At 41.7% G+C, this 27,180-nt stretch overlaps 1 protein-coding gene across 2 annotated transcripts; it reads right to left on the bottom strand.

Annotated features, from left to right (window-relative positions):
• Nucleotides 1-27,180, bottom strand: ASB2 (ankyrin repeat and SOCS box containing 2). 2 transcript variants are annotated; one of them, XM_015865390.3, is made up of 10 exons: nucleotides 26,840-27,180; nucleotides 21,288-21,559; nucleotides 19,728-19,826; nucleotides 16,260-16,426; nucleotides 15,847-16,002; nucleotides 15,180-15,425; nucleotides 12,946-13,117; nucleotides 8,427-8,988; nucleotides 4,874-5,027; nucleotides 1-4,099 (listed from the first exon to the last, which is right to left on the bottom strand). In XM_015865390.3, the coding sequence occupies exons 2-10, from the start codon at nucleotides 21,530-21,532 to the stop codon at nucleotides 3,963-3,965; spliced, it is 1,938 nt and encodes a 645-aa protein (XP_015720876.2). In that variant the 5' UTR covers nucleotides 21,533-21,559; nucleotides 26,840-27,180; the 3' UTR covers nucleotides 1-3,962. The 2 variants fall into 2 exon arrangements, with proteins under 2 accessions (XP_015720876.2, XP_015720877.2); XM_015865391.3 differs by lacking the exon at nucleotides 19,728-19,826 and having other exon boundaries at nucleotides 26,840-26,974.

A 27,180-nucleotide genomic window follows, 5' to 3' on the forward strand; every position in this document is an offset into this window, starting at 1 on the left:
TGATCTCCAGCATTATATTTATCAATTTATCCTCTGATTCAGGCCAATATTATGTTTTAAAATCCTTACATTCCACTGTGACATAGGGCTTCCTTCCCCAGCCCAGGGCAGGAGGTGACCCTTGGAGCTCTGAGCTGGAGCAACAGTGAAATAAAACATGAATGATCAGAAGCCAGTTGCTAAGTACATTCAAAATCATAGAATGCAGATGCTCTAGACGTTTCAAAAGGCATGCAAAGAATAACAACTCTACAACTCTCTCTACCGATATTTACTATTCTCTCACCCCTGAGATTGCCATCAAAATTATTAACTGTGCAAGCTTGGATCAATTCATTCTTTTCCTGTCTGTTCTACTGTTTGGTTGTTTAATTTTGCTATTCAGGACAGCTGATAACCCTCTGGAATCTAATTGTTTAATTCATACTTTGTTGGAAAGATGGAAACATAACAATCAAGAGCTGCTGTTTACTATAACAGTGCAAATTTAAACTCTTAAAACTACAGTAGCTTTCATAAATAATGGGTAGGGAGAGGTAAATGAAAATCTTTCGTATAAAATAAGATAAAAACCAAAATAGTGCACACAAACATAAAGTGAATTGCACATGTTACAGTAGGATAAAGTACAGTAACCTGGTCATGAAATATTCCTATAGTATATCACAAAAAGTTATAGTCTCCGAAGGAGCTGGAGCTACTGATCTGCTTACAAAGCCTGTTTTGCTTGGGATGTTGGGTATTTATCTTATCACAGTTTTAGACAGATGCAGTAAATGCTCATCAGATTTGTACAGATTCAGCATCACACATTAAACATTGTGCCAGTGACTGGAGTGTAGGAGAGGTAGCTGGCTCAATTTCAGTGCAAATAAATGTAAACTGACTGTGTGAAGGTTTGCAGTAAAGATCAAGCAGAAAGAGCATAATAATGTAACTACGAGGTTCTCCCTCTAACATACGTCTCTCCTCAGTTGCAGTATGCTCACATCAGGTCAGTGACTGCTGCTCAGGACAGACAGCTGAGAGCAACCAGGATGTGAGTCTTCCAGCAGAGATTAAGGTCTTTTGGTGGAAAGAAGAAATGGACTTTCTCTATTTGCTCCACCCAAAACCAGTTTCATCTTGTCCAAGGATATAAAAAGAAGCTGTTATTCACGAGACTTTGGTGCATGTAACAGTGTTGGTTCAGAGTAAATTCCCTATTTGCGATGGTTTATGAAATCCCATCCCTGCAGTTGGTGGTTTCAAATCCTTCTGTCAGCTAGCAGTCTCCAGAGCTGACACTGCACACCAAAAGAATGCTTACATTAGCATGGTTTCCACCAGGCCATGCACAGTATCTATCACCTGCAAGTCTGTTCTATTACAATTATTTAATTTCAACATTTTTTCTTCTGATTTATATCAATATGAGCAAGACCCAGACCTTCACTGCTCAGCCCCATAAGCGGAGGGATACAATAATTCCACAGATGACTTTCCATTTCTCAAACTATTGCTTGCAATAATACAGTCTAATTTTTGGGCGGTTCTGTGTGGAGCTAGAAGTTGGACTTGATCCATGTGAGTCATGTCCAACTTGGGATATACAGTGATTCTATGATTATAATTACAGGTCCTTCACTGGCAATACAGACTCACAAAGGCTGGAGGAGTTCTTCAGAGGACTGCTTAGCCAGCTCTTCTCTACATGACCAGCAGTGTCAGCCAGCTCCTAACTGGTGTCATGGAGAGGCTCAATGGCCCTACTGGGCAGGTGGCACTGTACCTCCAGAGACTTCATTCCTCCTTTAAGAATGGTGGAGTTCACACTGCAAGACAAGGGGGCAGATCCTGATAGTGATGGAGTTTCAATAGTGTAGGAATTTCATCTTATTTTATAAAGCTTTGCAAGAAGAACACAGTTCAGTGAGAACTGCAGCTGTTGTTTTTTTCAACTGCTTTTGCATTTGGGAAGAGGACAGCTATGGACAGAGTGCCCTTAGCTGTGACCATTTCTGCTTCCACTCACATCATATCCCATGAGTGCTGAATGCATTTCACACAAAACCATCACAGAATCTGGACTTCTGTGCCCAGATAGGCCTGTGTGTGTGCAACACACTTCTAGTGCTATGCTAAGTTGTGGAACCACATACAAAGTCAGTCCAGTGCATTTTCCCTACTTATATTTCTATCTCATTCCATAGTACGCAGGCCAACAAACAAAAACAGATCTGTCAGGTCTCTGGTGGGAAATCAAAACAATCCCTACTTCACAGTTCTTTTGTCACCTAAGGTAAGAATGGGTATGCTTCTAGAATAAGATCTGCCAATATATGATTCCAAAATTGGGCTCTTCCGTCCTTACTTAGGCGCCTGATCAGGACTGAGGCATTCATTAAATTTCAGTGGTTCAGCAAGTCACACCTGTCAAGTGAGCTGTAGTCACTGCCAATAACCATTCGTGGGCTCCTCAGCCTCCCCAGCTGTGAGGGAATGTGACTTGTTAAAAACTTCAATAAAAGAATTTCACGGACAATTATAGCGGTTCAGCTGATAGATGGCAACTCGTTAAGCTGCCATAAATCAGTTGTGTATCTGAGCTGTAAATAGGTGACCTAATTTTCAAAGAAGCTGAGATAATAACTTTTGTCAATGTCAAAAGAACTAATAGATACTTCTAACTTCCAAAGTCAAGAAACTCGAGGCTAAATCCTAGGACTTATGCTGCCTCAGTAATCTTACACCAGAGTTGTCCCATTGGCTTTCAATGTAACTACACCTGGCAAAAGAATCTTGGCATTGTTTGGGCACCTGAAGAAAGATTTAGAGGCTAAATTCTGGGCATTGGTTTTCATAAATCTCAAAGTCTCATCATTTTGAACTAACCTTTTCTTTTTTTTCTTTTTCTTTTTCTTTTTCTTTTTCTTTTTCTTTTTCTTTTTCTTTTTCTTTTTTTTTTTTCTTTTTTTTTTTTTTTCCAGTCATAGTATTGTTATAGTCACAGAAGTCAAGGAAGTAAGAGAGGCTGAGTTTCATAGGGACAAGATCCTCTAGTGGAACAATAGATAAAGTTAGTGTAGCAGTGTTGCTGTTCCCTATGTATCTTGCCTTTCTTCCTCATCACTGCCCATGCTCCCCTAGGGCTTTGTTCTGTTCAGAAACCAGCTTCATGACAGACTTTAGCTACTGTGTACAGTGCAACTACTTCTAATTTACAGAGAAGAATATATTTATATATATATATGAGTTGCTATCAAATCCCCAGAATAGAAAATCAGAAAATATAGAAAATTATCTCAAGCACAAATTCACTTCCTTCTTATGTAATACAACTTGAACTGTATTTGCTAGGTGTAAATACAGTTCTTACATCCTCCTTCAGTAAAGCTTTCCTCAGCTTTTAAAGGAATCTGCACATCTGAGTATAGTTAAAAGTTCCGAGCTTTGAATGTTCAGAAATCAAGTACCCAACTGAGAAAGGTCCAAAAAATTGTTAGCAAGACAGCATCAAACTATCAGAAAATTAGAGACCAGCACACTGAACAGAAACCCAAAACACAGAGTAGAAACTAAAATAAAAATCTCAGTCAGTGAATGAAATGTGGTTGTTTTCCCAAATATGTTGACTCTAACAGCTTCTGAATTGTGATCACAGCAAGGATGCTAAGCCCCACCAGACCCCAGGGCACACCAAAATCCTTTACTGGCACTTTCTTCAGCACTACTCATTTTTCAGCCTTGGCTTTCACTTCTTTTTCTTTACTGACCAAGCTCTGAGGTGGATCACATGTGCTTCCTCCTGTAAAACCTAATGTTTAGATGTTCACTCCTTTTTCTTCTCACTCTCAATTCAGAAGCATATTTCTTGATTAGTCATTGGAAGGCACTTGACCAAGCCAGCAGCAATTCCTCGTGGAGTGCCACTGTCATGCTGATGACTCTAGGAAGCTGCTGAAAGTCTTCCAATCTTGAGGTCACTGTGTGTAATCATGCTGTAAGTATCGAATCAGTCTGTATGGAAGAGGCAATGTGTCAATAAGTTTAATGCGGTTTCTTCCAATCAAGCTTCGTACTTTGACACGACAAAGATGAGCAAGAGGTCGTGGAGGCTCTGAAAGAGAGGCAGGTCAAAAATGTAAACTGAATGGGTTTAAACTCAGGAGGGATATCCATGTCTGTGGTAAGAGGAGACTGGGAGGAGGAGTAGTCAAAACAGAGGCTTTGTCTGCAGTGGTGAGGTGATGTGTCTGCTCATTCACTCTGAGGCATGACATAGGGAAGGAAGTGGGGCTGGAGGATAGAGTGCTGTATCCAATGACAGCATAGCAGTGAGCTCTCTAGGAAGATTTAAGCAACATGCTTCACAGTACTCAGCCTCACCACTGAAAATAAATGCAATACACTCCCAGTTTATGTTGGACAACTAATTCTGATAATATCTGTGAAAGTCTTTGGATCTTATGAGAGAGGATATTTCAGGAGGGCCACTGGTGCTTACTGGTCTGCTGTGGAGGTGGTCACCTTGTCCACTTGCACTGATCTGCATGCATCACAGGTGTAGACAAATGAGTCTTCCTGCTCTGGCAAGAGTTTTTTTTTTGGGGGGGCGATTCTACATCTGGGGTAAATACAACATCATAAAGTTGTATTTACCCCAGCAAATTCTAGTGCCTAATACCTGGCTGAAAAATGTAATTCAATCTCAGCAGGAAAATCCTACTGAGTTTAGGGGATGGATACTGACTGCATGATTCTGCAGAGATCAGGTTAAAAACCTACAGGGTTTTCAACAGAAAGATTGGAAACTGTAAGACAAAATGGTGACTGACATTTTGAATCCAACAGTGGGAATATTTGTGCCAGATTCTTTTCTGAGTAACCATACCTGCTTTTTCTTTAATGACAGCCCAGTCCTCATAGCTGTCTATATGCTCCTTGAGTCGGGAACAGAGCTGGACGTTACCCACATAATCCAGGAGAACATCAATAATTGGCCCAGCCCAGCGACTTATCTCTGGAGTAGACACCATATCACAAAACTTCAAGAAAAAAACAAATTCACAACAGTCAGTGAAAGATGAATGCACCTGTAGAAATCATAACAGCAACAACCCTAACTCCTTTTGTAGTCCTTCTATCAACTATAATGGCAACTTCCAGTCTCACCTCAGAAAATTTTTTACTAAAGCCCTGTTTAATCTTCCATGTCTGGGCCTGGACCAGGTACAATCTCCCTTGCCCACAAAGCAAGCTGCATAGCACTCTGAGCTTTAGCATGGAGAGCTATGGAAATTCTCAAGCAATGATCTGACTTTACATAGCTTCATTTCAAAAGATTTGCCTTCCCACTTAATCTAAACATGTGTTATACCAGGCAGCTTCATCTGTCTCCATTAGGACGATACACATGATGAAGATACCTGTGGATTTATCTACATGTGAGCAGTTAGATAAGTTAAGGTGAACTAAATCATTCTGTGCAGATAAGAGCTCAGACACGTGGCCAAACACAATTGAATGATGGTCACTAATACACAATATATCATCTTAGTCACTGAGAATGTCTGCAGGCACCTTCCAAGCCCACCCTGAACAGGAGAGATAATGTACCAGCTTGAATCTCTTTCAGTTTAAGCTCATGAAATTAGATCACATATGATCATATATGTATGGGCCCTAACTCATAATGAATTAAGCTCCTGTATGGATACTCTTATACAGAAATAAAATATTATCACATCTAGGAAGAATCAAACTACAGAAAATTGTAGGGTCTTTTCATTCAAGGTCAAAGCATTCACAGAAGCACATACTACTCTTTGACTTTGCTTCTTTGAGCATTCCCAGAAAAAAGAAATATAATCATTTTGGGGTGTAAGGGAAACTGTTGATCACAGCCTGAACCTCTGATTAACCATCTGAGGCAAGCAACGAGTCAGCTGTGGGAGCACAGGTGAAGGTAATTCAGCTTGACTCCACTTCTCCCAGAACCCACTTAAGGGCTGACCACCACTAAGGTAGCATTTCCCTCTGGAGATTGCTCCTCTGTGGAGTTTTTGTGGTGAGTCTCAACACTGGCAAGCATCCATCTCAACTGAAAGCCTCAGCACTGGTGAGTCTTTTCTTAGATACTCTCTAGCTATCCGTTTACTCTGTAATTACAACTATGCACTTCTATTATTCCAACTTTACATGGGGGGGGGGACCCCCAAATCCAGTGGGAAATCCAGTTTCCTACCTGAATTGTTCATAGGAAATGTTTGAAATATCTGGCATTCTCCAGTGCCTATGCCATTGCCATGCAGTTGCATGTAGAACATGCAAACTGGGGATCTGCACTACACCTCCAAATAGGAAATCCACTTTGTTATAGTTTCAGAGTTATAAAGCACTGTATCTTACTGTTCTTGACTCCAACTGGAGTCCCCGTCTCTTCCTCGTTCAAAAGCTCAATCTAAAAATATATTTTCCAGACTAAAGATGTTCTCAGACATGTTACAGGAAAAGATACAGAACGAAATGAAGCAGAAGGCAGCAACCCTGTAACAACAGGCCTTGGGTTAGTCTCAGGAGCAGAGCGGCTCTGGTTTAGGGCTGCGCTGCCTGAAGTCTCGGCAGGCCCCTGAATGCCCTCTCGTGGCAGAAAGATGCTTCATTTCCCCGGCTCACGGTTTTGGCTCCGCAATTCGGGAACCGGGTGATGAGACAGCAAGCATTTTTCCACATTCACTTTCATAGGAAACACTAATTCAGTAGAGTCAGTAGTTATTTATAGTTATGTATCTTTTTCAAACCAACTTCCAGTAGCTCATAGTGTTACTGCATAGAGACTAAGATTTATTTTCCTTAAGTAATTTGATACAGGGAAATACAAAATGTGTGTCTTATGTGTAGAAAAAGCTAAAGATTCCTATGATTTTATATCTTGGAATGCAAGCCATACCACAGCCATATCGTGAAGCTACCCCAGACAAGCCTTACTTTTGTTAGCCAGAAACCTAGCACTAAGAAGCAAATTTAAAGTAATACTGGAGGGAAGATGTCACTTTTTCTACTCTTTGTGCAGAAACAGTCTCTCTATGAGAGACTTATAGAGGCCCATCAGTTTCTCTATGCACAGATATAAGCTTCTGCTGCTTATGCCTCTGACCTTTCAGGTGATGCTTATGTTTTGTGTGTGATCCACTATTTTTTTAGTAATTAAAAATATGGTTACGTGAGACTCAGAGGGAAGTATTGCATTTAGCTAAGTAAGAATACCTGTTTTTGTGTGGCTGAATTATCACAGAGGGTACACACAAATACTCTCTCTTTGCCTTGGATTTTCAGCCCTCTTTTACTCCATATCCAACAGCACTGTGTGTCAATAATTAGAGGTTATTCAATTTAATGCTGATTGTTTATTTGGTCTAAACGACATTTTCTTCTGAATCAAACAAAAGTACACCTCAGCTCAATAGGAGCTGACTTATTGCTTCCTTAATGCTTTCCAAAAGAGAAAGACAACTGCCATGCTGAGGTCTTCATTTTGCTGCAAGTTGAAGGACAGCAAATTTTGATTGGAAGGTCAGATTTTCTTTATGATATTTTCGAGGAGTCAAGAAGCAGAGATTGACCCCCCCCCCCCCCCACACACACACACACACAACCCCCCTCACAAAAAAAAAAAAAAAATTACAAAAAACACAAGAAAATAAGCACCCTGCAATTCTGCAGAGTCATTTAGGGAATTAAGAATCCAATTCCAGCCCAGTGGAAGCAGTAGCTGAGCTCTGGAATGGACTGCAGATATACATGCACAAGACACGATCATCTAAAATGTGTAATTGGCTTTGAAAATATGAAACCATGGATCTAAATCTGGTCTCTTCTGAAAGCCTCTAATATTATGAACAGTCATATAGATAATGTAATAATTTATGCACTCTTTCCAGGGCTGCTTATCCAGATTTAGAAATGGATGTTTACATTTGCTAGTTTACCCTCATAAGGTGAAGGACTATACAATTATAATTTAATTAAGAGCTTAAATTTGTGGATAAATAATCAGATAAAACAATCATTAAATGGTAAATAACACAAACAGGTTTCTGCTGCCCATTTGACACTGCCTGACAAGAAAATGTTTCAGTTCTGGCACCTTAGGTCCAGAGGAAAAGAGTATTGTGGATCTGACAACAAAAGCTGTCAAGATGGCTATTATTCATCTGAAATTCAGGGTTGGGCATCAGCAGCTTTTGCCTATGCCCATGTTGTCACTGAATGTGCATTTGGAACATGCACTGAATCTTACAAAGCCTTATTTTATGTAAATAAATTCAGTAAAAAGAAGGCATCTTCTCTTGCAGGAAAGGTGGAGAAGAAATATGTAAAGTTATCAAGATACATGTGTGAGAGATGTACCCCAAAGTAGTAAAGATAGTTTAAGGAGTGCTTACCTGTGTTATGGTTGGTTCTTTGGACAGCTGAGGATCATTAAATCTGTCCCGCCTATAATTTAAAGCAGGGTGTGGGCAGTTGCCATACTGACACTGAAAACAGGAAACAGCATCACAGCCAAGATCCAGGAGATACTTCAGCACAGAAAGGTACTTCATTGAAAACATGATTGTAGCTGGAAATGTGGTAGGATGGCTTGAAATATAGGCATCAATGTTTGCTCCATGGTCAAGAAGCAGTTTCATCGTTGTCAGGCAACCGTGGCGTATGGAGATAAGCAGTGGGTTGATAAGGTCAATGTTGGGGTTGGCTCCAGCTTGCAACAGGAGCTCTGTGGCATAGATGTTGTTGTTAAAAACAGCAAAATAGAGAGGTGTGGTTCGTCTGTCCTCGTAAAGGCAGGACCGTTCATTGGAGAGAGTGGTGTTCACCTCATAGCCAGCATCAATTAGCTCTTCCAAGATGTCATCATTGTTGCGTTCAGCTGCTAAATGCAGGGGACTGATGCCACTGCGCTTGACACGGATGCGACTAGTCACAGGAATCAGCATGGAGACAATCCTGTCGAGTGGAGAGTCAGTAAGCAATGGTGAGTTCTAGCAGATTTACTGCAAATCCTAGCTGTATAGTAGAAACTTTAAGAGCCTACTAACTTGAGCATAGGAATGACTTGCTCTGAGAAAAATCAGCGTTAACTTGAAAGCTATCTTCAACTCCCAAGACTTTTACACTGCCAAAAATTTGAGATGTGTTACCCCTCCTTTATGGAGGTGCAAGATTTTTGGAATTATCACCCGTTTGTTTGAGGTAATGCCAGCCACAGGGGCAATTACAGTGGAAGAAACAGTGTGCTTACTCCTTGCCTATCCTGCTCTAACTCATTAATAGCACAGATGGCAGAATCCCATTCAGGATTTCCCAGGTGTTCTGCACCTCTGCCATCATTCTGTGGACAGCATTGGAGGAACTGGTGCAGGTCAGAGGAACTGAATAAGAAAGCAGGGGATCCATCATGATTGCTCTGTGGTAAAGGGCCTCATAGGTCACAGCTACAGCAAAAGGCTTGAGAACAGAAGACTAAAAGCCTCTAGTCCTCTCAGACTGAGCTGGGATAAATCACATATTTGGTTTCCAGATCCCCATGTCAGATTTTACAGTTCGCTTTCTACCCTGGGTTGAGCCCCATGCTGAAGTCCCTCTGCATAGCTTTTGACAGTGATAAATCGAGCCAGAATGACAATTAGGAAAGGGGAGAAAAAGAAATAAAAATATTTCCCAGGCTGTTTGCCACACTTTAGACCAAGGAGAGGAAAAAAAAAAAAAAAAGTCCAGCCAAGTTCTAAGTTCCAGTAATGAGGGATTGCTATTGGAAAGTGTGATGCAGCCTTAAGCACAGCAGCATAAATTGAGCTGCTCTCATTACGTAATCGGAAGTTCAAATATATGATGTACAAGGCCCCAGCTATCATAAATCCACAAGTGTTTTTATGTCTCCATAGACATCACTGGAGATGCATAATCAAACCCATAGGTTAAACTCTCATTTCCTGCTAATGGAGTTAGATGTTTTTGCTAAGGCACTAGGTTGATTCTAAAATACAGATAAGGCACCTTAAGAAATAGAATGAAACTAAAAACTGTCAAGCCAGAATCCACCTCCTGCCTAACTGTAAAAGCAATTCTTTAGCAGTGAGTTAAGCACATCACTTCCTACTTCTCCTATGCAGAAGACTATCTAGCAGACAAGAGCTCTTCTAACATGTAAGCATGCAAAGCACATAATGAATGCATCTCTTTTAAGATGCTGCACATCTTCATCTTGACTGCAATGTCCCTAAAACTTAGATTTACATAATGAACTAAGCACAATGTAAGCTAGCCTCAGAAAACCTTTGTCAGTGATGTGCTGAGTGATCCCGTGAAAGACTGAGTCTTGACATTCCCAGGAGATGAAAGAAGAGTTGAATGTGTCACACTTTACAGGGTTATGGTCCCATTTGCATGGTGGACAGCTGATGTTTTCAGGTACTTCTCATTTTTGAAACAAATATAGTATATATATTTTTGCATGAAGTAATTGTGCAAATGTCTGAGGAAAATAAGTGTTTTTTTTGTTTGTTTCTCTTTTTTTTCTTTCTTTCTTTAAGCAGCATCACTGCTCTTAAAGCACCTTACAACTCACCAGGGAGCAGGAGTTGGGTGCTTGTGAGCAGGCAACTTTCCATTATTATCAAATGTTCTATAAGAGCTGAAATAGTAAGAAGGGAGGAGAGTACTGTGAGGACATCATGCCAAGTGCCAACATTACTCATCCCATGATCAACTATTTGAAGATTTAAGAGTCTGTTTTGTTCTTTCCCTCCAGGATATGTGCCTCGGTCAGCTCTTCACGTTTGAGTTAAAGATGTTCTGCCTCATTTCTGTTGGTGAGGTCCTGAACCTATCTTCAGTGATGGCACACTGAGGCTTTATATTCAAATCTTGCAGTGTCCCAGACCTCAGTACAGCTCCTCAGATTTTGCTGGGAGGAAAGGCTGGGAATTCTATCAGAGTCTAATCTGTCTGTTTTCTTCATCCTTCAAAGCAATTTGGTTCAGCAACGTGGCATCTCCACCACCACAGAGTTTCCTTCCTGGAGGGAGGAAGAATGTAGATCAAGTGAAGGTAGTCAAGACTGGACAAACAAGGCCACTGATGTTGTCTGTCACAGGGCTGAGACTCATATGCAGTTTTGCAATATTGCTGAGTTTCTCCTTACACCTGAAACCTGCTTTTGTGATTTCTATTTGTTGGAAATTAAAGGAAGGAGGCAGAGCATCCTTAATATGAATGTGCTAAGAGATGATTGACTTGTATTTACATAATAAATCTGCCTACACCTCACAAAGTCTTCCTAGCTCCCCAGTTCCAAGGGTGAAGGAGTTAAATGACAGCTTACACTTGTCTTAAAGCTGATGAGAGGACCTTTATGAACTTCATGTCAGTACTGACAAGGTGTCGTTTAAAATAAACAAACACCAAGCAACAAGAATTGACAGTTGAGCCTTGGGATCACGTTCTTGGCTTTTTGATGGCAGGGAGACTTTGTGCACTGACAAAAAGTTGAAGTGTGGAATTCCAGCAGAATTACGTATTAAATCTTCAGGAATACAAAGAGAGGTCATCGTGAAGGGTGTTATTTTACTGAATACCAGTGGAATTAAGAATAATCAACCAATTGGGCTATAGCTTTGTCATTTAGATAAATATTTATAAGATAAAGTCTTCTTTTTTTTCTTTCTCTTGTACTTCAGTTCACAGCAGTTGGGGAAAAAAAAGTTCTCTGTCTTTTACAAGTAAACAAACTCAGAGTTTGGGCTGTATTCTCATCTCATTTATGCTGCTGAGTGTTGGCAATAATAGATGTGACCTCCAAATCAGGCTGGCTGGTTCTGTCGTAACGTAGGGATGCACTCAGATTGCTGAATTTCCATGTAGATTTGTTTTCAGATTGGGCTATCTATCTACTGAGGGAAAGAACAGAATCAGAGAACTGGTTCTATTTACAGATTGGATGCAGATCAATTTACTATACTGTCAGATTAACTTTTTTGAAAGTGAACGATTGGAGCTGGGTTTTGTCTCTGGCAGATTTCTCATCTAGAATGTGTTTGTTTTTTTTTTAAAAAAAAAAACATCTTTCTAAGTCAAACCCTGGGGAAAAAATTTGAATCATGCTTATATTAGTCTATGCAAGATATTTATGTGCTAGAAGTATATAAACCTTTTACATAAATTCACACTGAGCCACCTCCTGAAAATACAGCTTCCACAAAGCAGACCTCCTCCAATTACAGAAAATAAATATCATTATGTCTGTCAAAGTGATTTGAGACGTGTAATTGGGCTTCCCAAATGGACTCAAATGCTAGGATGAAAGATGCTAGAGGAAAGTGTAGTGCCAGCAAAAGTTTTAATTCCTCAGACATTGTGAAATATATGAGAATCTTTTATAGCAGTTTGCAAAAACAGCTTTACTATCTAGAAATTGACTTTCTAGAAACAATCTTTGCATTTGGATAACTATTTCTTGATGGGTTTTGATAGAAATTGTGGTAATGGAGTCCTCTATAGTCACCAAAAGCTTTAGTGACTGCAATTAGAGATATGATTATATTTTGCAAAAATAGCTGTGGGCTGTGGCAAGGGGTTTAAAGTGAGTGCTAACTTCATATACAGATGTTTTTTTCATTCCATCTCACATATATTTTGTGGAGTTCTGTTTAGCCCGCTTTCAAGATATGTGTGGTTGTTTAGCTGTAGTAGGTGATATCTTGGCAAAGATAATGGGATCTTTTACCCCTTATTTCTGCTCACACGTCCTATTCATCCTACCCTGCAAACTCATTCAGTTCGGTTTATTGCAGTCTTCCACATTTGTAGTGCTCATAATTGGATCTAGGACATGAAGTTCTCCTTTCCATAAGGACTTCAGATTTTTACCTAAAAGGTGAAACTATAAAATAAACTAAAACTTACTCGCATATTCCCTTTTTGGCTGCTATGTGAAGAGGTAGGAGGCCATCCTTATTGGCTTTGTTAGCATCAGCTCCTTGGGACAAAAGAAACTCTACAATATGTACGTGTCCATTTTTACAGGCTTCATAAAGAGCAGAAGCACTATCACAGGCTTGAGTATTTATATCAGCACCTAGGAAGGAAGAAAAAAATGCTGTAGTACCAAAGGGTTGAATCAGATGGGGGCAACATGCACTGAATGAACGTGTAAGTCTCCATGATGCTAGAGCTACACCATATGTAGAAAGATGATGTGAACAAAATCTGATCATAGCAAAATGAAAATGTTATACAGTTATTTTATAAATCTCCAATGGGTTTTACCATAATGTTGATTTTATGAGGGAGAGTTTATATGGGCAATCATTTTCTCACTGTGAGATTGCTGGGGAAAATAAAATGATAAAGTGATAATGCACTCAAGAAAAGGAGAAATACCTTCAGGGTAAAACAGTGGGTATCAGCCATCAGCTCCCAGTCATGAATCCAGTCTCCATTCATTTGTATCTCATAGACAAACATTTTAAAATGGGCTTGTTCTTTATTCAACATGTATTTTTCTTTAGACACAATAATTCCATAAGTACTTATATATTTACACTATGATTATATTTTATATTTATTTAGGTTTATTAATATTGCTTATAATATCTACATTCAAACTACAAGTGAATTTACATTATTTATACTATATTTTAATTTTAGCACATATCTAGGCTTTTTTGGAGTTTGTTTTTTAAACAAGCAAAAGCAAACCAAGCCAGAATACTCTTTGACCACACATAATCTGGAATCTTGCTTTTTTATTTCTGTGCTAGGTATTTTAGGTCTGAAATACTGGATTTTGACTGCAATATATTGCAATATGCAATGTACTATGCTGTCCTGAAAAAGGCTGCTTAATGTAAATGTGTATGACAGTTCACTGGAATTTTGCTTCCAAACTCCAAAAAAGAACCTGTCTTCCATCAGATCATGAAAACTCCCTGCCAAAGAGAATATTTCCTTTTGCTCTCACCCCAAAATGAAACATCTGTGTTGTGTTTGGCCCTTTGAAAATGTTGTAGCTGGAAGCACCAAGAGAATTGCAGTGACGAAACATAACATGGGACTATGTTCTTAATGAAAAAGAAATGAAAAAGAAACCCTTCTTATGATGAACACTGTTCATCATAAACAATGCAGTGATATAATTTCTGGTATTCTCAGAGGAGTTTTAGAAGGCTTGAAACGATTGAACAGTTTTATTGGATTTTCTCTTGTGTATTTTTCTCAAAATTGAACTTTAGACAGATATTATGATTTCCCTAAGTTGAAACACAGATCACGTGCCTGTGTAATTTCTAAAATTGTAGGCAATTTGATGGACTAAATGGTCATACAGAACGGACTTGACAATGTTAGCTGAACAGCAGATTACGTTTTTTGTTGTTGTTGTTCCCTGTCTTTCATATCTTTCTTAACCATAAAAGCTGCTTTGTAAGTTTTTTGTATATTTACTGCCATTTAGCTTTCCTTTCACAAGTGCAGGATCCAGTTCTTACCTACACTGAAGTATTAGTCCACTGCAAGGACAAAATGTGCTACAGAATGGTAGTAAAATCTGCACCCTTATTTACATGACTGGAGCAGTAAAAGTTAGGTCTAGTATGAATAAGAATCAAATTCACTCTGCCTATATGTTTGAATACATACACGTGGGAGAATCTGAAATTGCTTCTCTTTGGTGTAAATCCATTAACTATACAATAGGACTTTGTTTTCAGCAGTATTCATTAGAGGAGGAGAGTTAACCTTGTCCATTAGTGGCACATTTGTGAGCAGATGGAACTGGCTAACGTTCAGCTTCTGCCATTTCTTACCACCTACAGTTTTCCTTTATGAATGGATTTAGACTACACATGCACAGGAATATGGGTTTTGAAAGCTGTAAGGCAATTCAATTAGAGAGCACCATATTATTTCCCAAAGTAGGTGGCCTCAAACAAATGCTAAAGAAGTGCATGTGTCTAGACCATGCTCTCTCTGAAAGACTCTACACAAACTGCCATCTGGAGCCAAGAGTGTTTCAGCAGCTCTACAAGCTAATATTTATCTACAAAGATAGAAAAGCTGAGCCAGGGAAAACTAATGAGATCTTTGAAATATAAAGGATGAAACAAGCAGTGGTGTATCAATGGCACGAGTCTACTCACCACATTTTGCCAGGTATCTCAGAGCTTCTAACTGCCCGCTCTCAGCTGCCACAAATAAAGAAGTGATGCCATAGGAATTTGTAGACTCAATTTTGGCACCACCTTTCACTAGGATATCCATAATCTCCAGGTCATTTCTGGAGACAGCCTCATGGAGAGCAGTCCATCCTCGATTGCAGCGGTGGTTGGTATCAGCATTGTACTGTACCAGGAGTCTTGCAGCCTCTGCATTCTTGCGCTCACAGGCTGTTTTGAAGAAAAGAGAAGTGAATAGTACATGCTATGGAAAGATTCTGGGTGTTCTGGGTATTCCTTTCACACAGCACAAGCAATATGGCACCCTAAATCAAATGCGCTTGAAATCAGCAGCTGCATTTACAGTTAGCTTTTGTTGTACAATGTACAGAGAGGCAGGACAGCACGTTCCATAGTAGCTGTTGCCCAGGGAGGCAGCAGGGCCAACTTCCCTCAAGGTGTTCATGAAATGTGTGGATGTGGCACAGAGTGACGTGGTTTAGTGGTAAGTTGGTGATGGGTTGATGGTTGGACAGTGGTTTTCTGCAAACTGAATGATTCTATGATTCTATGCCTGAGGTGAGTGAGGTGGGGCCAATACTGTGAGCTCTCTCCTCATGGAGCTCATTATCCTAGAAGCTCTGGACCTCACCTTTGTAGAGGGGAGTTTCTCTGGCCTTGTTGGAGATGTCAGGTTCAGCCCCAGCCTGCAGCAGGGCAAGCAAGCAGTCCAGGTTGCCTCGGCTGGTGGCCAGGAAGAGAGCTGTCTCCTCATTGAGGGTGCGCCGGTCAATTGTGCCAGGGTACGCTGTGAAGAAATCATAAGCCAAAGACATTATGGTGTAGTACTGTATAAATATCTGTATAACCTTAGAATATCCTAACTTTTGAGGCTTCCCTCTAGAAGCCTGTCCTCAAAGACAAAGTGAAATTAATATGCAGTCACAGAAGCTGAATAATACTTCACACATAGTATCAGACAAGAACTGCTATGGTACTAATTCTTCTGTGTGTCTTACTCATATTCTTCTTCCTTCTTTTGTAATTAGTTTTAATTTCACTGACCTTTTTGCAACAGGCGTAGGCAACCCACTTGGCCATAGTATGCAGCTTCATGGAGGGGTAACCAGCCATCCTTATTAGGTTCAGAAAGGTCTTTTCCTGATTTCATCATGTTGCAGATCTCTTTTTCATCTCCATCCCTGATTGCTGCTACCACAGGGTCAAGTTCTCTTTAAAACATTAAAAGCTGATTACTACTTCCTTCATTACTGAGAGGTCTTTTGCAGTAATATCATTTTATCATTTGAACAACGATCAACTCCTACAGCATATAACGCTAAGAATTTATACCTAGCTACAGGGCCTCTGGAGGTGAAATTTATCTATCTATCTGCACTAATTAGGTTATTCACAACAGATCAGAACAATCTCTGTCTGGATGTGCTAATCTCTTTCCATAGAATATAAGGAAGATGTGGCTAAACTCTGACATAAATGTTATTATTTCAGATATCTGTAGCTGAGTAAGTCCAGCTCTACATTGTTCATGGTTGTGATAATTACATCACCATGCCATTTGCTGTCCCAAGTGGCAAGACTTTTCCATACCATAACTCAAAACCAAGTTCAGTTTAGAGGAGAATTGCCCCTTTCCATCACTGAAGATAATTTTAGTTTTGATTTGCAGGTGGCTTAATCTTAAAGAAGTTGTTAGTTAATCTTGCTCTTGTGTTGTAGAAGTACTTCTCATTCCCCTGTTTTCAGAAGTTGGCTGAGACAGACATCTTTTTTGATGTTACCTATTTCTGAACCTTTTGAGAACTTAGCAAGAAGTGAGAACCTAGAAAAAGCATGGAATACTGCATGTAAGTGAAGCATGATGAGCACCCTGCAGTTGGGCTTCTGTCTGGCAAGCCTTTCCTTTGCCACCTTGCATTGTGCACAGACCCAGAGGTGATCTGTGCCTTCCAGAACCAACAGGCTGCCTTGCTGTGCCAAGAGGATGCAGCCACTGCTTCCTTATTCTGAGGCAGCAAATTACCAAGATCCAGTGTTGTAAATAACCTAAGGGAAGAAGCATTCTTCCAGTTCTAATGGGCACTTGCAAAAAAAAAAAAAATTAAAAAAAAAATCTATATGGGTTATATTTTCAGAGAGAGAGAATGTAAGGATGCTGAAAAACTAGGAGAGCCTGTGGTCTGGGGTGGAAAGTGTGTGTCTCGGAAAGAGCATTAGCACTGCCATGGTCAGAACACAATAAACAATGAAGGTTGTGAAGGACAGAGATAGTGGGAACATCCAGAAAATTTGATTATGACAGGAGATCTAGAATGCCATTGTAGGATGAGACCAGAGACAGAAAAATATGGGCAGCTCAGTATGCACATGAGTTCCCCAAAAACCACATCATTGGTACAATCTCTGCATTTAGTGCAGGCTGTAGGAGCAGCATGCCAAGGAATAGAGAAAGATTCCATTCCCTGGGTTAAAAAACACCTTGGCGCTAACTGTTCTCTCTCTGTAGCTGGAAGCAGCAATCTCAGGACAGCAGAGTCACAAAAATAGCTACACTTGAATAGGGGGATGGTACCAAATATGGTACCTGTTGAGATAATAGCTAGAGCATGTAGCTGCTGTCCTAGACACAGCTGTCCAGAAGGAATCCACTTATTTCTTGATAGCTGAAGTGCTGATGTCCTGGGAACTCTGCCGTATCTTCATATTGCCAGAGGACTACAACTAAAATTGCTAGTTTCTAAGGAATAAGTAATTTTTATACAGGTGCTTGAAATCCAGCACTTTGCTGCAGTCAGTCAACATCAGCAATTGGTGTGTTTGACTGGGAGAAATGGAGATGGGAATCCTTAGCAATTTCTGGCACAAGGAGGCTGAAACCATCTGTTGTTCCATGTAAAGGCTCATGTTACATATGCTGGGTTGCTCACCATGACCTTGTGACTGGGGCACACAATGGACTCACCAGCTCTGAATGAGTTACTGCATGCCAGGTGGGTATGGCAGAAGCCCCTGGGTGGTGCTGGCACACAGCAAATGCAAGGTGAGTCACATTAGCTGAGACCTCAGTGAAAGCAGACAGCACCTCTTATCGGTGATAGGGTTAAAATGTGTGAAGAATCAGTTATTATTCTGCCTGATCCCTCAGATGTTGAATGAAGTAAATTTCTGTTGAGATTCTTGACCTTAAATGATTTCTAAGTAAGAAGAGGGGTTTGCTGGACCAGGCTGTGGATGCTGTAGCCAAGCAAATTCCAGATCAGTACAGAAAGTTTAATGAATCTTCATATGAAATTCTTGTTTTCTGCCTGGCTCATGTTTGGCAGTTATAACAAATAACTAACACATTGTGCTGCTTGGGTTTCATCAGAAATAGAAAAAAAAAAAATAAAAAAAAGATAGAATGAGCCTGAAGTTCTGATGAAATCTTAACCTTATGGGCTAATCAAAAGAATTACTGCAGTTTCAAAGGCCAGCAGCCAAGCTCATAAATACTCATTGCAGAAGAGATGTATGGCAGGGTCAGTTCTGAGTGCTGAAGAGGTTCAGAGGAGCACAGAAGGGTTTGGAAGCTCCTCCTTTTACCAGCAGCCTGATGAGGTGCAGGCAGCAGGAAGGAGCACCATCTCTCCAGGTGAAGCCAGCTATGAGCTCTGCCTGCCTCTGAGATTAGGGCCCTAAAATTGCCTTGCCAGCATGCTCCCCTGTGACTTCCCAGCTCCCACAGAGGAAGAATGGCTTATCAGTGTAGTACCACCTTTGCTATGGATTAAGATCTGTTGAATCGTATGATTCAGGAGAAGGCATCAGCCTGCCAGTCATCACACCCAGAAGAGTATGATAAGGCATGTCAGGAGTGCAGAGCACTTCATGAGAGGGTGAAGTTTTAGTGGGGCCAAGGTGGGGTGACAGGTGATGAGGATAAGGGGTCACCCATGTTCCAGCAGAGAGGTTTTCACAAGTGTCAGGGAGGGCAATTTCAACAGAGAAAGGAAAGATGGGGAGAATATAGAGAGGGGAGACAGATGGAAGGAAGAGGACAGGTAGAGCAGTAGTTATTGCAAACATGCATCCATGGAGGATCTTGAAAGATTAATAGAATAAATGGTTTCAAACCGAGAGATAGAAAAGTTAGGAAGGAGTTCTCCTCAGGGCACAGAGAAATGCTGCTGCAAGTCTTTGGTACAGCAGGTGTCTGTATCTACTCTGTCATGGAAAGGGCTGTAATAATCCTGTCATGGTCTGGACACTTCCACTATACCCAGACACTAGATAGGGCCACCCCCATGCAAATGGACATAGCATTCAGCAGCATTTATAAAACATCACTTTGAGAGCCTGGACTTTCTCATCTCACTGATATACTGTGGTAGATGGTTGTTTTTCACAATTTTCCCCAGAGCTGCCAAATGACCCAGAGTCCCCAGGATGTGTTCACTGGAGGGATGAAGAGGTATGAAGGGAAAAAAGAGAGCAGGGGAGATGGGGGACAGAGGAAGGAGGGGAGGCACTTACATGGGCTGTGCTGTGCTCCAGAGGCTGCCGTCGTACCTTCGCCTGACTGCCCAGGCTGCCCCTGTGTTGGGTGGCTGAATACGGCCTCTGTATGCCATTCTGGAGTGGTGATGACATGAATGAAATGAAGAGAAATACTCTGAATAGGAGAAACAGGTCATGTTGAAGCAGAAACAGAGACACACATCCACAGAGACAGAGAGAAAGCGTGCCGGTCGGGGCTTTGAATAAAAGCAGATGGCCACAGCTTGTTCTGTGCTGGATTCAGCTGCTCTCTCAGCTTGAGATTATTTTTGGCCCTCTGAGGAAGCGTCAGGGGATTCAAATGACCATATAAGACTACAGTGAGGTTAACCCTGCTGCCACCACACAGGAAGCAGACATGCAGCAAGACAACGTTTATCACCTCCCCAAGTGTCGTGCAAGTAGGTCTGAGCAGGTGCTAGAGGAGAACATGTCTCTCCCAAGTGGCTGAAAGGCTCAGCATCACTCCAAATCTGGAGCTACAGTGCTGCAAAGGCTCTGCTGGGAGGTCAAATTCTGCTGGCCTGAGGCAAAGGCAGGGAATGCAGAGAGCAGTAGATGAAGTTTTGTGCTAAAAGCAAGGACTCCTGAAGAGGACAGGATTAAACAACCAGGGAAGTCCTTATTATGCACAGCACCAGGTCCTCACAGCAGACCTATCATTGCAAATGCACTACAATGACCCCGAGAAGCCACAAACTTCAGTTGGAGCAGGAGGACACTCCGTAAAGCATCCCCGTTCTGCAGCTAGCACACTTTCAGCTTCTCACATTTTCTTACATTTCCCAGAGCAAGAACAGCAGAGTTGAAAGAAAGGAGGAGGAACAAATCTGCATCTTCTTCAGGCTTATTAGAGAAATACTTTACAAGGATATTTTTGCAGCTGCCTTGATTTTGGGGAGACTTTCTACCCTCTTCTAGCCCTCCTTCTCTTTTCTAACCTCCTTCCCCTTGAGCAATCAGCCTTTAAAAAACAAAAGGAGAAGGATGCCTGTTTTGGCAGCAGGTTTCCACAGTAGCCATGTAGCTACATGGTGCCTGCATGGCTGGATGCCTAGAGCAGTGCTTGGCAGGGGCAGTGTGCCTGCAACCAGACCTGGACTTGAAAAAAACACATCCTCCACAGCATCTAAAAGGTGGCCAGATCACACTGTTTTATATACTGGTTTTTTGGCCTCTCTCCTATGTTTTCCCATATCAGACACTGTGCTCCCCCTCTGGCAAAGCTGCAGCCTGGAGAGCAGCATGGCAGAGGAGAGCTGCAGGTTTCTGCAAGGGCTTCTTTACTCCAGGGAAGCACACAGCAGTGCCCCTTTCTTGTTTAATTTATTGCTTAAACCAGACAGCTTCAGGCTGATTTTCATTTCACTGTGAGGGTGTAAATTGTTGACCTCACTGGATTTATAGCAGGCTCTGACTTTTAAACTAATGACAGACTCTCAGACCAAGCGCACGGAGCTGCTTGGCAAAGCTAATTAGAAGGGCACGTGTTTTGACAGAGGAAGCTGTCAGGCAGCACATTTGTTGCTCACTCACCTTTGCCAAGGGTAGAGGTAGTAGGGAGGGTTGTGGCTGCTAGCACTGCTGGGGGCAGCCGTCTCGCCAGGACCCCCTGCCAGTGGCTTTGGGTGGCCCTGGGCTGCTGCCTGGCCCACTGGATCCTCCCCCAGGCTCTGCTGGATGGCCATGTTGATCAGCTCGTCCTCACTCAGGCTGCTGTACAGACTGTATTCCTCAGAGCCTATTGTTTGTCTTTGGGTATTTGCTGCTGTTGTAGCCATTTTTGGTCTTGTATTTTCTTTGCTGTCCTGTAAAAGGAAATTGTGGTGATCAAAACATGGAAAATGAAAGAAATTCAAACATCTTGTTCCTTGTTAATTTCTGTCTCTTAATTGGACAGACCAATAAATCTTTCAGAGATCCTTCACCAGGTAGAGAATACTGTCAGTCAAATCTGCACATGAACTTAGTGAAAGAACTCCTTTCTATCATGTACAAACACCTGATGCATTTGTTGATTAAAAAGGGAAGGGAGCTGCTGCAAGGCAGGTTCTTATCTACTCCTCCTGGTTACCACAGTTCAAGAGAAAAATAGGTAAAGGAAATCCTCATCAGATTAAGGAGAAACATTTCTGAGGTGAATTTATCTTGGGAAACACCAGTGAGCATCTTTTTGGTGTATGTTTTGTTGTTGTTTTGTTTTACTTCTTGCTCTAATCACAGAAAATTATGGGACATAGTTTGCCTGCCTGCAGGTTTTCTGCAAGGGCAGGTTTGCTGCCACTGTAAAGCAACTCAGTAATTTCTTTTAACCTGCCTGGGGATCACTTTAGCAACATACAAAGCTATTCTTTGAAGTGATTTTCTCTGTTTCAGTCATCTAGTACCGCAGTGTGACAATGCTCAGTTTCACTTCTGATTTTTTGCTGTTCACAGAGGAAAATTCAAGGTCATCGGTCTTAAGACTTACGGTAAGACCCTCTAAAAACTGGTGCTGAGAGCTGGAAAGAAGGGGAAAACACCAGGGAACACACACAGAAATCACAGAATGACTGCATACCCTCACCATCAAACAGACTCAAAAAAAGGCAAATTACCACTGACTTTCCAGCAGTAATAGGGATTTATTAATGCCATGTAGTGTGCACAGTTAATGCATACATTATGATGTTGTAGTAGGATCTCCTTCAGATGCCTGAGAGCATTCTGGGCATCAGTGCCCATGAGATTAGGGCTTATATCATGGCACATGGTGGAAAATATTGGCTCTTTAAGAATAACAGTTCATACTTGGGGGTAGTGGTAACTCCCCATATGGAGCAGACACAGCTGTGTACATGAGGACACTCACACTCATTTCTTTAACCAAAATTTAAAAAATAAGAAAAAAAGAAACAGAAAAAAATACCAAGTTTAAAGTATTAGAAGAACTTGAATCAAGACAGAAGAAAGTCCAACCTTTAGATTTAAGCATTTCACCTCAGAAACAGTGATGTTTGTCACATTCACTGCTCAGGCTCCAAGCGTACACCAGAGGAAGTAAGAAAGGGAAGCCTAGCAGATTTTGGATTAGCATTATGACTCTCAGCAGGGAAGAATCTATTTTGCAGTCATGAAAACTGCCAAAATAGAACTTTCAGTTCAGATAAATACTGCAACTCATTTTTGTCTCCTTTTGTTTTATTTTTGTCCAGACTTCTCAAGGCTACTCCACTGCCAGTGGATCTCAGCTCTGCTTTGACTCCTTGCTGTCCCAAGGAACAGAGCCCAGGCATCAAACTACTGATAATTCCCATACAGATGCTGCTGCTGCACCATGCCCCAGCTGCTTTGGTGCCTGTCCTTGCCCATGCTCCAACCCACAGCTGGCCAAAACCCATTACACAGTCTTATTTTCCAGCAGCTTCTTCTGCTGCTTGGCTTGCTCAGCTCCTGCCATGCTGGGCAGCATGCTTACAGTCCCACAGCCTAGATACTTACCTAGTAAGTGGTGCTCTGCGGCTGTGTGAAACCCACGGGCTGGAATCAGTGAGCTTGCTTGCAACATTCAGTGCTGCTGTGCCCTGATGTAGGGGCCTGGCCCAGATGGTGACTCAGAGACTTCAACTAAGCTGTCACTTAAGAGGGCAGGACCTTATCCAAAGCTCCCAATGCAGGTGGTGCACAATGACTATTAGGAGGAGGCAAGAGAGGAGCTGAAGTGTTGTTCTCTGAGGGGAACCTGCACTGGAGGAGCTTAGGGCAGATCCCTCTTCTGTGTCCTCTCCAGCCCCACCACCAGCGTCCTGAATGTACAGCAGCAGCAGACTGGATTAGGTAACCCTCTAACACCCCATCAGCTCTAGGTATAAAGGACATTTCTGGACATCTTGCTCCCCCTCTTACTCTTTCCTGTCTTGCTGAGGCACAGTGAAATTAAAGGAACATTTTTGAATTTGGGGGCCATTTCTTTTTCACTCTCTTTTGTACAGGTTAACTGGGACCCATCCACTTGCAGAGGAAAGGGAGAAACTCCCCTGTGTGTTGGTGATCCTCACTAGTCTAAATATTTTGACAGAAGCCCTATGGAGTGCGGAAACAACAGTGCTGGCAGCAGCTCCCACTACTGACTCATCCTGTAGGCAGAATGTTGTGGGGCCCAAAACAGAGAAAACTTTCAGTGTTGCTCATCTGACTGACACAAGCTGGTGTGAGTGCCAGGGTCACATGTAAGGGCCACAGGAACTTTCAGGCCCATACAGACAGCCAAGAATGTCCTCGGCCACACTGATCCATACCAGTTCAAGTTGGATTTGAAGCCATTCTCTGTTGAGATGCTTTTGTGGGTGACTGTGAAACCTCAGAGTTCTGATGTGAGTTCATTTCTGTTAGAAGCTGATGAGATCCAGGAGAGCTGTGGCAGCCATCCATGTATGTACCATCTTTTCCCCTTGGGATGGGCACAGCCGCCTGGTGCAGTCCTGCCCACTTGGACAGCTTTGAACTACCAACCACCACCTTACAAAAGCACATGAGAATAATGAGCTACAGGTCTTTAATACCAGTATTACCAAAGGTGTGAAAAAAGATCAGTCTTTCTTGCTATGAATGGCTGAACCAATTCAGTTAAACAAGGTATGGTCAAGGCAGATTTGAAATATTGGAAAAGGATCTAGAAATTAATTGCTGGGTTAACCATTTCTCTATCCCAGTTTTTTGTAGGAGGGTGTCATGTCAGGCTGTCTCCTGCATTTCTCTGGCAGCCCAAGAGCCTGTTTTCACACATGAGTAGCACATTGCATCACTTGTACTTCAAGAGCAGAACCTGATTTTTAAAGCTGTGGTTGTAGAGCCTGTGTTAGTAATTAACACTTTGCCTTCAGGTCTGAATTGCCTCATTAGTGATCTCCCTTGTTAGAGACACATCACAGGATATTACTGCCTGTGCAACCACTTAATAGCTCAGTCTGACAAGACCTTCTGGATCTAAATTCATCATTATTTCCACCTTGGACCTGACCCTGCTCTCCTAACACAAACAACAGCCCCACCTGATTTGTAAATTTGCTTTCCTGGCTTCAGTGAGTTTAATTAAGTGTAGCACTCAGGTTTGTTTCATACAAGTTTCAACAGTAGGTGCAGGTAAGGGCAGTGGGCTCAGCAAGGAGGTGCTGGGCAGCCATGGCTCTGAAACCAGAGGTGCTGCTCGTGGGGTGACTATTGAAGCCACTCACCTTGTGGTAAAAGCCACAGACAAACACAATTAGGGTGCTGTTATATTTGTACTGCAGGCTCTGTCAACATTCAGTGTTTGGGAGAATGGGCCTCTGATCCCTGATGCAACATAAATAAACAATGAGGTTTACAGCAGGCTTTGAATATGCAGGGCCACACTATTGGACACTATTAACACCTGGAACAGCTGGTCCCTATAGACAGCATTTCCTTAAAGAAAAGCATAGCAAGGCTACCTGTTCTTCATAGGATCATAGAACGCCTTGGGTTGGAAGGGACCCCAGGGATCATCAAGTTCCAGCCACCCTGCTACATGCAGGGCCACCAACCTCCAGATCTGGTGCTAGACCAGGTTGCCCAGGGCCCCATCCAATCAGGTCTTGAACACCCCCAGGGATGAAGCCACTCTGGGCAGCCTGTTCCAGCACCTCACCACTCTCTCTGTGAAGAACTTTTCCCTTATGTCCAATCTAAACCTTTCCTCCTTGGGCTTAAAACCTTCAGTAGACCCCAGGCAGTAGAATGATCAGAATTGCTTCTTGCCATCATAGTAGGGTAACAGGTGAGTGACAACTTCATCAAGGAGCAGAGCCAGGGACTCTGCCTACCATCACTCTTCATTTACTCTAGTCAACTTGTAACTCTATAGTGAACATCAACATTTATGGCATAGGGTGTGATAAACTACATCTCTAAAAACAAAAGCAAGATTTTGAGAGGCTGTAAAAATGAGAGGAGTGGTTTGCTTGTTTTGTCTTTAGAAAGGTGCGATTGAGCCCCACGTTCTGTGGGTATCACTCCTATGTTTGTCTTTACTTCTGGAAGCAGCAGGAGGATACGGAGGGAAGGTAAACACAGTTGGAAGTCTTTCCAGAAAACCAAGCCTACACTTCAGCCCTTACTGCTCCATCTTTCAGGCCAGATCCTCTGCTGACAATGGAAACTAGACCAGTTTACAGCATTTAAAGTGTTCATGTTTTTGCTTCATTTCAGGACAGTTTCCAGCAAATCTCTGGTATTTTTGAAGTGCATTTGTTAACTACTGCTAGAAGACAAATGATGTTTCAAAAACAGACACATTTTCAGTGCCCATCATATCTGTCAGAGCTGGGGCAATAGAAGAACCCCACCTCATGCTGTCCAGCTGTGGTAACAGGCAAAAACATTCTGAACGACAGCTTATGCAAACCGGTCAAGTTACAGCTCTGTGCTGGAGAGCAAAGCCAGGCATCCCAAAGGAATCCTCTGAGCAAACAAGTCCCTCATTTGGTCCCAGCTGTCAAAACAAGTCACCTATCAGTCTGGCATGTGTTATGATGCCATGAAGTTGTGACTATGTGCAAATTCTTTACTGGAAATGAATACACCTGCATGCTTTTTTTTCTTCTCAGAAAGCATTAATTCATGCAGTAATCACTGCAATATTAACTTTGTGTTGTACCAACCAGAAATTTATAACTGAAAGAAATTATTTGCTTACGTCATCTTTCTTTTTTTCACTGTGCCTTGCATCCTATCATACCTTACAATATAATTACAACAACAACAACCATTTCTGAGCAAGTTTTCTAAGTAACAAAGATAAAAGCACCACTGATAAGTAGAAATAAAATGAGGAAATGACAGAGCCACAGTTCAGCTTAACTCCAGTGAGAGTTTTACAGCTTGTGTGGAAAGAACGAGAAAAAAAAAACCCAAATCAATGCAACAGCAACAACAAATCACCCACAAAAGGAAATGACAAACTCGGAAGACTTTGCTGGGGTGTTCAGTTACAAACAGTATGAACTGCTAGAGGAAGAAGTATTTGCACAGACATAGCAAACTGACATTGAAAATGCTACATAAATTCAAAACATGCATATCTGTGTTACCTTTTAGTTCTGAAATAAAAGAGTTACGATTTTGTTGAAATGAGTTATCTTCTTGATATAGTCTTAATTCAGAAAATCCTTGTTGGTATTCATCTCCCTGCTTTGCCTGGATGTTTCGATCAACTGCAGGACAGCTTTGAAACACTCTCGCTTTGAAGCCTGGAGTTTATTTCTGGATCACCCCATGATCAGCGAATACAAGCCAAAATATAAGTTGTTCTGAATCTCAGATTTCCTGCTTGAAGATGCACTGCAGAAACTTTTACCCATTATAAAGTTCTTCTTTGTTGCATTAATGCGAGGAACTTCACTTCATCAAGCATCCTGTAGCTAAATGACAC

The sequence above is a fragment of the Coturnix japonica genome, chromosome 5 (assembly GCF_054131305.1).
Source record: "Coturnix japonica strain WE chromosome 5, WE-NBRP24, whole genome shotgun sequence".
Lineage (NCBI taxonomy): Eukaryota > Metazoa > Chordata > Aves > Galliformes > Phasianidae > Coturnix > Coturnix japonica.

Excerpts from the sequence above, each read along its gene's own strand:
- ASB2 (XM_015865390.3), bottom strand. The coding sequence starts at position 21,532 with ATGGCTACAACAGCAGCAAATACCCAAAGACAAACAATAGGCTCTGAG. Across the intron at positions 19,827-21,287 it reads TACCTCTACCCTTGGCAAAG|AATGGCATACAGAGGCCGTA; the intron begins GTGAGTGAGCAA and ends TCACCACTCCAG. Across the intron at positions 16,427-19,727 it reads TGGAGCACAGCACAGCCCAT|AGAACTTGACCCTGTGGTAG; the intron begins GTAAGTGCCTCC and ends AATGTTTTAAAG.